The sequence below is a fragment of the Eumetopias jubatus genome, unplaced genomic scaffold (genome assembly GCF_037043125.1).
Source record: "Eumetopias jubatus isolate StellerSeaLion01/CBP00866 unplaced genomic scaffold, mEumJub1_p1.0 scaffold_4, whole genome shotgun sequence".
Classification (NCBI taxonomy): Eukaryota; Metazoa; Chordata; class Mammalia; order Carnivora; family Otariidae; genus Eumetopias; species Eumetopias jubatus.
Genome location: NW_028274810.1, coordinates 141,398,607 through 141,413,044, shown reverse-complemented (window position 1 = coordinate 141,413,044; position 14,438 = coordinate 141,398,607). Strand labels below are relative to the sequence as shown.

At 35.6% G+C, this 14,438-nt stretch overlaps 1 protein-coding gene across 26 annotated transcripts in view; it reads left to right on the top strand.

The window, feature by feature from the left end:
- RIMS2 (regulating synaptic membrane exocytosis 2) overlaps positions 1–14,438 on the top strand; it is a 585,834-nt gene that overhangs the window by 111,263 nt on the left and 460,133 nt on the right. For all 26 annotated transcript variants that reach the window (XM_028109995.2, XM_028109857.2, XM_028109910.2 and 23 more), the window contains one exon: positions 7,322–7,532. In XM_028109995.2, coding sequence (XP_027965796.1) covers positions 7,322–7,532 — 211 coding nt within the window. The remainder of the gene's footprint in view (positions 1–7,321; positions 7,533–14,438) is intronic.

The window sequence follows — 14,438 nt, the reverse complement described above, 5'->3', positions numbered from 1 at the left end:
CTGATTGCTGTGGCTAGGAGTTCTAGTACTATGTTGAATAGCAGTGGTGAGAGTGGACATCCCTGCCGTGTTTCTGACCTTAGGGGGAAAGCTCTCAGTTTTGCCCCATTGAGAATGATATTCACTGTGGGTTTTTCATAGGTGGCTTCTATGATATTGAAGTATGTACCCTCTATCCCTATACTCTGAAGAGTTTTGATCCAGAAAGGATGCTGTATTTTGTCAAATGCTTTTATTGCATCTATTGAGAGGATCATATGCTTCTTGTTCTTTTATTAATGTATTGTATCACATTGATTGATTTGCAGATGTTGAACCAACCTTGCAGCCCAGGAATAAATCCCACTTTGGTCGTGGTGAAAAATCCTTTTAATGTACTGTTGGATCCTATTGACTAGTAATTTGGTGAGAACTTTTGTTCCATGTTCATCAGGGATATTCGTCTGTAATTCTCCTTTTTTATGGGGTCTTTGTCTGGTTTTGGGATCAAGGTAATGGTGCGGCCTCATAAAACAAGCTTGGAAGTTTTCCTTCCATTTCTATTTTTTGGAACAGTTTCAGGAGAATAGGTATTAATTCTTCTTTAAATATCTGATAGAATCCTCCTGGGAAGCCATCTGGCCCTGGGCTTTTGTTTGTTGGGAGATTTTTGATGACTGCTTCAATGTCCTTAGTGGTTATAGGTCTGTTCAGGTTTTCTATTTCTTCCTGGTTCAATTTTGGTAGTTGATACATCTCTAGGAATGCACCCATTTCTTCCAGGTTATCTAATTTGCTGGCATAGAGTTGCTCATAATACATTCTTATAATTGTTTGTATTTCTTAGTGTTGGTTGTGATCTCTCCTCTTTCATTCATGATTTTATTTATTTGGGTCATGTCTCTTTTCTTTTTGATGAGTCTGGCCAGGGGTTTATCAATCTTATTAATTCTTTCAAAGAACCAGCTCCTACTTTTGTTGATCTGATCTGTTCTACTGTTCTTTTGGTTTCTATTTCATTGATTTCTGCTCTGATCTTTATTATTCTCTTCTCCGGCTGGGTTTAGGCTTTATTTGCTGTTCTGTCTCCAGGTCCTTTAGGTGTGGGGTTAGGTTGTGTATTTGAGACCTTTCCTGTTTCTTGAGAAAGGCTTGTATTGCTATATACTTTCCTCTGAGGACCGCCTTTGCTGCATCCCAAAGGTTTTGAACAGTTGTGTTTTCATTTTCATTTGTTTCCATGAATTTTTAAAATTCTTCTTTAATTTCCTGGTTGACCCATTCATTCTTTAGTAGGATGCTCTTTAGCCTCCATGTATTTGAGTTCTTTCCGACTTTCCTTTGTGATTGAGTTCTAGTTTCAAAGCATTGTGGTACAAAAATATACAGGGAATGATCCCAATCTTTTGGTACTGGTTGAGACCTGATTTGTGACCTAGGATATGATCTATTCTGGAGAATGTTCCATGGGCACTAGAGAAGAATGTATATTCTGTTACATTGGTATGGAATGTTCTGAATATATCTGTGAAGTCCATTTGGTCCAGTGTGTCATTTAAAGTCTTTATTTCCTTGTTGATCTTTTGCTTAGATGAGCTGTCCATTTCAGTGAGGGGGGTGTTAAAGTCCCCCACTATTATTGTATTGTTGTCAATGTGTTTCTTTGCTTTTGTTATTAACTGCCTTATATAATTGGCTGCTCCCATGTTAGGGGCATAGATATTTACAGTTGTTAGATCTTCTTGTTGGGTAGACCCTTTAAGTAGGATATAGAGTCCTTCCTCATCTCTTATTACAGTCTTTGTTTTAAAATCTAATTTGTTTGATATAAGGATTGCTACCATAGCTTTCTTTTGGTGTCCATTAGCATGGTAAATGGTTTTCCACCCCCTCACTTTCAATCTGGAGGTGTATTTGGATCTAAAATGAGTCTCTTGCAGACAGCATATCGATGGGTCTTGTTTTTTTATCCGATCTGACAGCCTGTGTCTTTTGATTGGGGCATTTAGCCCATTTACATTCAGGGTAACTATTGAAATATATGAATTTAGTGCCATTGTATTGCCTGTAGGGTTACTGTTACTGTATATTGTCTGTGTTCCTTTCTGGTCTATGTTGCTTTTAGGCTCTCTCTTTGCTTAGAGGACCCCTTTCAATATTTCTTGTAGGGCTGGTTTCGTATTTGCCAATTCCTTTAGTTTTTGTTTGTCCTGGAAGCTTTTTATCTCTCCTTCAATTTTCAGTGACAGCCTAGCTGGATATAGTATTCTTGGCTGCGTGTTTTTCTCATTTAGTGCTCTGAAAATATCATGCCAGTCCTTTCTGGCCTGCCAGGTCTCTATGGATAGGTCTGTTGCCAGTCTAATGTTTCTACCATTGTAGGTTACATATCTCTTCTCCCGAGCTGCTTTCAGGATTTTCTCTTTATCTCTGAGACTTGTAAGTTTTACTACTAGATGTCAGGGTGTTGACCTATTTTTATTGATTTTGAGAGGGGTTCTCTGTGCCTCCTGGATTTTGATGCCTGTTTCCTTCCCCAAATTAGGGAAGTTCTCTGCTATAATTTGCTCCAATATAGCTTCTGCCCCTCTCTCTTTCTTCTTTTTCTGGAATCCCAATTATTCTAATGTTGTTTCATCTTATGGTATCGCTTATCTCTCGAATTCTGCCCTCGTGATCCAGTAGTTGTTTATCTCTCTTTTTCTCAGCTTCTTTATTTTCCATCATTTGGTCTTCTATATCACTAATTCTCTTTTCTGCCTCATTTATCCTAGCAGTTAGTGCCCCCCTTTTTGATTGCGCCTCATTAATAGCCTTTTTGATTTCGACTTGGTTAGATTTTCGTTCTTTTATTTCTCCAGAAAGTGTTTCTCTAATATCGTCCATGCTTTTTTCAAGCCCAGCTAGTATCTTTATAATCGTCATTCTGAACTCCAGTTCTGACATCTTACTAATGTCCATATTGATTAGGTTCTTGGCAGTCGGTACTGCCTCTTGTTCTTTTTTTTGAGGTGATTTTTTCCGTCTTGTCATTTTGTCCAGAGGAGAATAGATGAATGAGAGAACAAAATGCTAACAGGGTAACAACGACCCCAGAAAAATATACACTAAACAAATCAGAAGAGATCTGAAACCAGGGGAAAAGAAAGGGAAAGAAAGAAAAAAGAGAAAAAAAGGAAAAGATAAGAAAAAAAGAATATGATCAAATATGATCAGGCTGCTGAATAGATCAGTGCCACACACTAGATTTTGGGCATATTTTGGTCTGTTAGAAAAAACTGCCTCCCAAAATTTTAAGGAAAGAAAAGCTTATGTATATACAAAAATAAAGGTAAATATGATGAAGGGATGGAATATGACTGTAAAGATGAAAATTATAAAAGATTTTATGAAAGGAATTAAGATGTTGTTTGAAAAAAGAAAGAAGAGAAATTTAAAGAAAAAAAAGGGAGAGAATGTGCTCAGGCAGGATACTAGAATAAAGCCATACACTAGAGATGTAGGATATATCTCTGGTCTGGTAGAAGAAACTGTATCCCAAAATTTTAAAGAGAGAACAACTTATATATATATCAAAACATAAGGTTACTACTCTGAAGGGATAGAATATGACTCTAAAAATGAAAAATAAAAAAGATTTTTAAAAAAGGGATTGATAAGATGTTGGTTGAAAAAGGGAAAAAGAAAAATTAAAAAAAAAAGAACAAAAAGAAAATTAATAAAATTACCTTTGAAAGACTAAAGAATCAGGAGGAAAAAAGCCATGAATTCTATGTGCTGTATTCCCCTAGCGCTGGCGTTCTGTGTTCTCATTGATCGGTAAACTTGGCCTTGGCTGGCTGTTCCTGCTGATCTTCTGGGGGAGGGGCCTGTTGCCGTGGTTCTCAAGTGTCTTTGCCGGAGGCGTAATTGCCCTGCCCTTGCCGGTTGGGGCTAAGTAATCCGCTCGGGTTTGCTCTCGGGAGCTTTTGTTCCCTGCAAGCTTTCATTACAGCTTTGGCGGATGAGAGCGAAAATGGTGGCCTCCCAATCTCCGCCCTGGAGGAGCCACGAACTTGGGGCCTCGCTCCTCAGTGAGCCCCCAGAGAAAAGCAGTCAATCACTCCCGTCTCTGTGGTCTCCAGCCGCACTCCGTGCTCACTGGGCCTGTGACCAAGCGTTTCTATCTCTGGCACCCGACTTGGTGTGGAGTCTCCAAACCCAGCAGATCCCTGCAGTGCGCTCCCGCGCCACTCCTACCCGGGGAAGAAGGGGAGTCTCCCCGATCTGCCGCTTGTTGGGTCCCTGCTGGAACAGCAATGGCCTGACTGTGCTGCAGATCATGGTTGATGTCAACCCTGAGCTGAGAGCCTGCTCCTCGGCTCCATCTCTGCAGCCAGCTTCCCTGCTCCGATACCGGGAGCTCTGCTGCACCGTGGCACCTCTGGTCTTTCTGTGACCCTGAGGGTCCTGAGACCACACTGTCCCACGAGGGTTCCACCCCCCGCTTAGCCACTGGAGCGACGTCCCTCAAAGGAGCTGACTTCTAAAATTTCCGATTTTGGGCTCTGCTGCTCTATCACTTGCCAGAAGCGGCTGATGGAGGCCCCCTCCCCCGCCGTCATCTTCCCAAATATCACCTCAGATTCACTTCTCCGCATGTCCTACCTTCCAGAAAGTGGTCGCTTTTCTGTTCAGAGACTTGCTGCTATTCTTTTCTTTGATCTGCTATTGAGTCCGTAGGTGTTCAGAATGGTTTGATTCCTATCCAGCTGAATTCCTGGGACCAGACGAAATTTAGGTCTCCTACTCCTCCGCCATCTTGCTCCTCACCCCGCCTTTATTTTTTGAAGCATAATTTCACTGCATATGGGATCTTGGGTTGACAGATTTTTTTCTGTCAGTACTATATATAGCTATTACTCCAAAGTCTTCTAGCTTCCATGGTTTCTGAAAGATGATCTTTTGTAACTTTTATCATTGGTTCTCTACATATAATGTGTCATTTTCTCTGGCTGCTTTCATAGTTTTGGATGCTCTGTTTGTTTTTTTCTTTCCTTCTCCAATTCTTTTTTGTTTGTTTGGATATTTTTTATTGACTTATTTCAAGTTTACTAATCTTTTCCTTAGTTCTTTCAAGCATATCCATTAGCGCATCCAAGGAATTCTTCATCTCTGATGCCATGTTTTCTATTTCCAGCATTTTCAGATGACTCTTACACTTTCCATCTTTCTGTTTTGGTACCCCATCTGTTCATGCCTGTTGTCCCCCTTTTTCTCTAAATATTTTACCTTAATAATTATAATCATTTTCAAGTCAGTCTGATAATTCTGATAATTCTATTATCCTTGTCATCTCTGAATCTAATTATTTTAATTGTTTTCTCTCTGGACAATGGGTTCTTTATTCCTTGTTATTTTCCCCTGAGTATCGTGGCTTTGAATTGTATTTATGCCTTAAAGTGGGCATGCCTTTTCTGTCAGACTGTTAGTGTTGGAAATTAAATTATCATCAGGTCAGAAGTTCAGATAGGTTTGGATATTGTTTTGGCCATCATTATCTTTAGTGCATCACAGTCTTCAAATTCCTCCAAATTCCTCCAGTGGGCTACTGCTGCATTGTATTTAGGATGGATGCAGGAGTATCAGAAGTTTTTTCCAGTGTTTTGCTACCCCTTTAGCCATTTCCATTTACTTACTCCACAGGGGCCATCTCTCCATATGCTCTTGCCCTTTCCCCTACAGTAGACTATTGATGCTTATTTCTTGATTCTAGGTTTGTGGCAGGGGCAAGGGTGTTTTGTTGTTTTCCTGCCCTTCATCTTTGACAGGAGCTGTCCATCTGGGCCTTATGGATGAGGTTTGCTCAGAGTTCTTAGGCCCTTCTTCCTATAGAAGTAAATTTGCCTTGTATCTCTCTGATAGGTTTCCATCCCTTCCCTAGTTATGAAAGGCCTTTGATTTGAGCAAAGGATGTTGGCTGAAGATGGTTTCCTGTCCCTCTTTCATGGGTAGAGGTTTTTTTTTCCTTTAACCTTTTCCTTAGCTGCAGTGGATCTTTGCCTTTGCCCTGGGGATGACAGAGTTTCCTTCTTCTCCCTATGGTTTATAGCTTTGACATTTTTAGGAGACATAGTCTGGGGAATGTGCCTGTACCTCAGCAAACCTTTAGTTAACTCTTTTACACCTACACATGTGTACCCCGAAGAGTTGTTTGTTCTTATGCCCTGCTCCCTATCTTCCTCATAAGTAACCAGTAGAGGCCTGCAGAAAAGTGCTTGTGAGTGAATGTGAACTTTCCTTGTGCCTGGGCTTCTAGGTATTCCAGACTGTCAACGTTAGCCCACACTTGGCCTTTTACAATTTGTTAAAATTTTAACTGATTTCCTCTTACCTGCTTGAATGGTGGCCCCTCTTTCTCCTTCTCTTCTGCCCTGCCAACAGTGAAACAGTGTATTTCATTTCTCTTTGGAGGGGCTTGCTGTTCTTTGGAGTTCAGATTATTATTTGTTTGCTTTATATCCTCAACTCTCTGATGGGCTCAAGAAAAGTTATGATTTTGTAGATTAGTTAGCCTTTTATCATTTTTAGTTTGGGAGTGACATTATTTACAGTTTTGTAAGTCCTAAGCAGAGTTAATTATAGTTTTAAAACATTTTTAAATTTCCTTTATGAAGATAATGGGAGTGAAAAATTTTATCAGTATTTATTTTTAAAGAGTAAATAATACCTTTTTCTAGGCAACTTTTTTCTCATTTTTTTGGTTTGTTTTTAAGATAAAAATTGGCCTTACTTTTATTTGTACAGCCTTATTTGCTAGGCTCCTAATATTTCACAGTGTTTTTAAAGCCAACTAATATCCAGACTGTTGAACAGATTTAAACAATTAGTGAGAGCACTCATCCAGTGTTTTCCCCTCTGTTTGGATTCTTAAGATCATTCCAATTGAGAGTTGTCTCAATGATTTGAAATTCATAGATTTTGGCTGTACTGTGTAAGTCAAATCAGCTCAGTCTATTTCTGAAGCTAAACCTTTGAAAAATAATATTTTAAATATTTTAGGGCATATTATTGAAATATATTACAAATGGTAGATAGAAATTTTACAATTATAACTCAAAGAGATATCTCTATTAACATGTATTGGCCCTTAAATTATCATGTATATCAGAGGGCAGAACTAGTTGCAACACTCTTGTGATGTGCCATGTAGGATATTATTCTATAATCAGAAAATTAAATTTTTATTCTTTATTCTCATTTTATGAATTTTTTGGATATAAAATTGTATATAGATTGTTGTAATTATTATTTTTTTGAGACCATCAGGAAATCAAATTTTTCTTATCTGTTTTCTCTGCAGAAAACTTCATCAGCAGTTTGAAATGTACAAGGAGCAGGTGAAGAAGATGGGAGAAGAATCACAACAGCAGCAAGAACAGAAGGGTGATGCCCCAACCTGTGGTATTTGCCACAAAACAAAATTTGCTGATGGATGTGGCCATAACTGTTCATATTGCCAAACAAAGTTCTGTGCTCGTTGTGGAGGACGAGTGTCATTACGTTCAAACAAGGTACAGAATGAAAACTACACATAATTCAATTATAGTTAAGCTTATAATACAGTCAAGCTAATTGTGAATAAAATAAAGCAGATAATTGAAATTAATATTCAGGTTAACCAATGAACAAAAACCCTCTAGTATCCTCATTTTAGATAAAAGAAATTTTTAATTTTTCCTTTCAGTTAAAGAGATTTGTCTCATTGTTTATGTCCTTTAGCTGATGATTTTGTTTAGAATCATAGGATCTTAAACTTTCAAAGATGATGAAGATAATTTAGAGATCTAAATTAGATCTAATTTAGAGATTGGTCCAACTCCTTTATTTTCACAGATGCAGAAAACTCAGATTCAGGGAGAATTAAGGTCATTCTTAAAGTCACACAACTGATTAATGTTAGAGCAGTGACACTGCTTTTTCCATTACTATACATAATTTTATAACTTTGTAGACCTACTTGTCCTTTGATCTCTGTTTTCTTTCCTTTCAAAGAGGCTCTTCCCAGCTTATAGAGTCTGTGTTTTATAATTTTATAGCTTTTAAAGCTACATTACCCTTTATTTTTGTTTTAACATTAATTAAATAAACATTAGACTATGGAATTTAAAGAAATGTTAAGGAGATGTTTTATACTAGAGTTTTGTAGTTTATCCATCCACTTTAGGGAATATGTTAAGGCTGCCCAAGGAATGCTTTGCTGAAATAAGCAAAAATAGTTACTATGTTTTTCTCGGTAAGTTCTTTAGAATTTGCATTTATCTCCTCCCTAGTATTTCATCACTTAATTCTTTACTTAGGCAGCTTTAAAATAGGAAGCTGATGTTTGTACATACATTACTTAGACATAATTATGGGGATTTGTTCTCCTGTGTGATTTCATGTCTCCATTTTCTCACCGTTTCCTGTTTCTCCTTGTTTTGTTTTGCCCAGAATAAATAATTTCCCATTTTTTACCCCTAGTCTTTCCCCCAGTTTACCTGATTATTTTTCTTTTCCTCGACTAGTTCTATTGGCTAGAAACTCCCGCACAGTTCTGAATAGAAATGGTGAGAGCACATATCCCTGTTTTTTTCTTGATCTTAGGGAGGAAGCATTCAGTCCTTCTCTATTAGATATTATATTAGCAGTCGGCTTTTCATAGATGCTATCCATTCCTAATTTGCTGAGAGATTTTTTTGGTTTATTTGTTTGTTTTTACATCAGGAATATGTGATGGAAATTGTCAAATGCTTTCCCTCCATCTATTGAAATTAATCATGTTTTTTCTTTGCTTGTTAATGTAGTAATGAACTACGTTGGTTGATTTTGAAATGCTAAACCAACTATATTCCCCCAGACAAATCCCATTTGCTTAAGATGGATTAACCTTTTTATGTAATAATGAGTTTGATTTATTAAAGTTTTGTTTATAACTTTTGCTTCATGAGTGTTAGTGTCTGTAGTTTTCTTTTCTTGAAATGTGTTTCTTTGATTTTGGTATCACAGTAATGCTGGCCTGATAAAATAAGTTGGGAAGTATTTTCCTCTCTTCAGTGTTTTAGAAAAGTTTCTGTAGGATTGGTATTATTTATCCTTTAATGTTTTGTAGATTTTACCAGGGAAGCCATCTGGGCATGCTGTTTAATTTTTGGGAAGGTTTTAAAGTACAGTTTCAATTTCTTTTAATAGGTATAGAATTGTTCATTTATTTTTTCTTAAATGAGCTTTGGTGTTTTTTAAGGAATTTCTCCAGATCCTCATAATTTGTCAAATTTATTGGCATAAACCTGTTCATAGTATTCCATTATTATCCTTTAATATCTGTAGATTCTGTAGTGATGCTACCTTTTTCATTTCTGATATTGGTAATTTGCATCTTCTCTCTTTTTTCCTGCTTAATTTGGCTAGAAATATATCAGTTTTAATGATCTTCTCAAATAATGAGTTTTTTGTTTCATTGGTTTTCTCAGTTGTTGATTTCGTCTTTGATCTTTATTATTTCTTTAATTCTGCTGATTTGGGGTTGAATTTTCTCTTTTTCTGGTTCCTTAAGGTAGGAGCTGAGGTCTTTGCTTTGAGATGTCTCTTCTTTTCTAATATAGGCATTACATGCTGTCAGTTTCCCCTAAGTACTTCTTTGGTGACACCCCCCAAATTCTGATATGTTGTCTTTAATTTTCATTCAGTTTAAAATACTTTCAGGTTTTCCTTTTCTTCTTTGATGCATGAATAATTTAGAAGTATGTTATTTGTTTTCCACATATTTAGGGAGTTTCCAGAGATCTTTATGGTAGTGATTTTTAATTTAATTCTGTTGTGGTCCCAGACATACTTTGAATACCTTGAATCCTTTAAAATGTATTCATACTTATTTTATGATTAGTACATGGTTTATTTTGTTAAATGTCTGTGTGTACTTGAAAAGGATATATATTCTTTAATTTTTTTTTCTAAGATTTTATTTATTCATTTGAAGGAGAGAGATAGAGACAAAGAGAGCACAAGCAGGGGGTAGAGGCAGAGGGAGAGAGAGAAGCAGACTCCCCACTGAGCTGGGAGCCTGACTTGGGGCTCGATCCCAGGACCTGGAGATCATGACCTGAGCCAAAGGCAGATGCTTAACGATCTGAGCCACCCAGGTGCCCCTTCTTTACTTTTTGATGGAGTGTTTTTAAATGTCCTTTAAGTCAAGTTGGTTTATAGAGTTCAAGTCCAGTATATCCTTTTTGATCTTTTGCTTATTTATTTTATCAATTATTTAAGAGAAGGATATTGAAATATACAACTATATTTAGTCTGTTTCCTTTTGCAGTTCTATGTATTTTTGTTTTTGTTTTATGTATTTTATTAAGTTCTATTTCTAAATGCATGAACATTTAGAATTATTCTGTTCCTATTAATTAATTGATCCCTTTATAATCATAAAATGGCTTCCTTTATTCCTGGTAATATTCTTTGCTCTGAAATCCACTTTGTCTAATCTTAATAAAGCCACTCTAACTTTCTTTAATAGATAGTATTAACATGGTTTACATTTTTCTCTTTTACTTTAGACTAATTTGTGTCTTCATATTTAAAGTATTTTTCTTATAGGCAGCATATAATTTGGCCTTGCTTTTTTATTCAACCTGATAATCTCTACCTTTAATTGGGGTCTTAGATAATTTACATTTAATATAATATTTGATATGGTTTTTTTGGTTATATCATTTTCCTTTTTTTCTACTTGTACCATCTGATTTTTTTTTTTTTTTAGGTCTCCTTTTAATTAGTCAAGCACTTTTTATGATACAGGTTATCTCCTTTGTTACCTCATTAGCTTTGTGACTCTGTTTTATAGCTTTGTTGGTTCTTTGTTTTTTCATTTTATTAATTGCTTTAGGATCTGTAGTATACATCTTTAAATTATCATCATCAGACTTAACCGATATTATACTATTTTACGTATAGTACAATATAAGAACCTTCTAATAGTGTGTTTCCATTTCTACTCTTTTGGACTTTATGTTATGGTGTGATGTATTTTACTTTTACTTGTTTTATAACCTGACAATACACTGTTATTCTTTTTTGTTTAAAAAGTTTATCTTTTAAGGAGTTTTAAGTAATAAAAGAAATATTGTATACTTACTGTCATCATTATCATTTCTGGTACTATTCGTTTCTTTTCATAGTTCTGTATTTCCGTATGGTATCATATTTTATCCGCCTGAAATATTTCCTTCAATATTTACTGTAGTGTGAGGCTGCTGCTGCTGAATACTTTAAACTTTTTCTGCTGAAAATTTTGCTTTTTTTTTTTTTTGAAGATTTTTTTTCTAGGTATAGAATTCTAGGTTGAGGGTTGTTTTCTTTCAGTATTTTAAAGATGTTGTTTCACTCTTTCCAATTAGAAGTGTGATACCATTCTCATCTTTGTTCTTCTCTATATAATAGGTTCTTTTTTTCTGAATGCTTTTTTTTTGAAAGATTTATTTATTTATTATTGAGCATGGGGTGGGGGTGGAGAGGAGGGGCAGAGGGAGTCTTAAGCACATTTCACACTGAGTGTGGAGCCAACTGTGGGGCTCCATCTCACTATCCTGAGATCACGACCTGAGCTGAAACCAAGAGTTAAACACTTAACCAACTGCACCACCCAGGCTCCCCTGTCTAATTGCTTTTAAGATAATTCTTTTTATCACTGGTTATGTGAAACTTAATTATGATGTTTCTTTGTGTATTTTTATTCATGTTTCTTGTGTTTGGAGCCTTTTTGAGCTTTTTTGATTTGTGAGTTCATAGTTTTTATAGGGTTTTGGAAAATTTTGGCAGGTATTTCTTTTCTTTTTTAAGTTTTTTTATTGTTATGTTAATCACCATACATTACATCATTAGTTCTTGATGTAGTGTTCCATGATTCATTGTTTGTGCATAACACCCAGTGCTCCACGCAGAACGTGCCCTCCTTAATACCCATCACCAGGCTAACCCATCCCCGCAACCCCCTCCCCTCTGGAACCCTCAGTTTGTTTTTCAGAGTCCATCGTCTTTCATGGTTCGTCTCCCCCTCCGACTTACTCCCCTTCATTCTTCCCCTCTTGGCAGGTATTTCTTAAAAAAGTTTTTTTAATTAACATATAATGTATCATTTGTTTCAGGAGTACAGGTCTGTGATTCATCAGTCTTACATAATACACAGCGCTCACCACAACACATACCAGATATTTTTATTGGGCTTTTCTTTTTCTCTTTTCCTTAAGGAACTCCCATTACCCATACATTAGGCTGCTTGAAGTTGTTTTACAGCTCACTTATGTTATTTTCATTAAACCAAATTTTATTTTTCTCTTTCCTTTTCATTTTAAATATGTTTTATTGCTGTGCTTTTGAGTTTACTCTTTTTTTTGTCAATGTCATATCTGCTGTTAATACCAGTGTATTTTTTCATCTCAGAATTTCAATTTTTGACTTTTTAAAATATCTTCTATGATCTACTTAAGTTTTTGTACATGTAGAATACATGCTCTTAATAACTGTTTTGATGTTCTCTTCTGCTAATTTCAACATCTTGTCAGTTTTTGGTTGGTTTTGATTGATTATTCTCATTATGATATGTGTTTTCCTGACTCTCTCCTGAGTACTTTAACCAATTTTGTGTTTGTTTATTAGACGTGAATTAAGAGTTTTTCCAGTTTTGCTGATGGAAACATCCACTGTTGTCTCTAACCCTTCAAATGACTTTTTTCACTTGCATGCTCACTCATCATTACTAGCTGAATACTTGAAGGGACTCCCTGCAGATCTCTAGGGTTCTCCCTCTGCAGTTTTCTCTGGTAAGTTGGCCTATAAAATGCAGCTGTGTTGGCCTCCTCAGAGTGCTTGTTCTCAGTTTGTTCTCTTCACCTGAGGATGTTTGCCAAGCTGAACTCTAGCTCCTCTGTACTGCTCTGCTGCCTGGCAAGTCTCTTAAACAGTAAGCTGGGGGCAATTGTCGAGCTTATCTGTCCGTTTCCCATAGTTTAGCTATCTCTGTACTTTTTTGCCTGATGTCCAGTGTCTTGAAAACCATTCCTTCATATGTTTTTCCCATATTATGTTTGTTTGCCAGGCAGGTGGAGAAATCTTATTCTTGCTACCCCACTTAGGCCACAAGTAGAAGTCTCTAATGACATCTGATTATAGTTTGCTTGATTATATATTTTCTGGTTTTTAATGTATGGTCACTTTATGCTGAGCCAAGTTTTAGTCAGTAAATTAAATACAGTGAAAAATTGGAATGCCCCTTGAAAGTCTGTTTGATTGTAGTCAGCTATAGAACTCTGTATGTTGTGGGTTAGCCTGGTGGGTGGTTTATGGAAGAAAGAAGGAACCAGAAGTAGTACTTCCCACTTTTCTCATGTTTTTTCTTATATCTGAGGGAAGTATTAGGGGAATGAAACATAAGAAAAAATAATCTAGATTTTAGCTCAAGGAGCATAACTTTGGATTTCTTTTATTAGTTTTTCTACATTTTCATTCATAATCTACTTGAGGAAGCATTCCTTTGTACGATATGTATAAAGCTTGTCTATATTGTAAATGAAAAAATATTGAGTTCAATTTCTCTTTTTAAATTGGATCATCCTGTGTATGCTTGGTGACCTTGTGTAATAGAAGAAGGCTTTTGCTCTCAATAGATGCTGAATACAGTTTTTGATTTATCATAGCCCCAAAGGATTAAGCTTAGTGAAATTTGTTCAGATAATTTTTATGAAGTAGAATAATGAGAATACAAATATTTTATAGCTTAAAATTTAATTATAAAGCTATTTAAAAATTATTTTAGTAATCTCCTATGAGAACAAGATGAAAGAACCTTTTGTTTAATTTTGAGGCTCTTTCATGTGGTGCCATCCTTTACAATTAATTAACTCTTGAGATATATTTATGATTCAGCAAGAATAAATTGTAGTGTAGGACATACGGAAGTACCAATATAATAAGTTTTTATGAAATGTTGCTCTCATTTATTTCCTTTTAAGATTACACTCCCTTAGTAAATTAAAGCTATTTATTTAGTTCAGATTTAAAAATAATGACTTTATAAGGAAGAAATTATTTTGTAGTCATAGAACGGTGATTCTAATAGGACAGACGTGAAAGGTAATTTACAATGAGGATTATTTTAAGCTTCAAAGCATAGCAGCATTTTTTCTTTTCCTTTCTGGTAGGAAAAATAAATTACCATGTGCTTAAAAGATATCTAATTTTGAAAAAGTAAGTAATATACATTTTTCAGAATTGTATTAATTTACAAATGTAATAGATGTGATTTTTTTTACTATAAATTATCAGATTTGAACCAGAATGAATTATAGCTTTAGAATGGTTATAAAAGCAAATGATCCTTAAGCAAGTCCCTTAAAATATATTGACATACATTGTTCAATATATTATATGGTAAGACTGAAATAAAA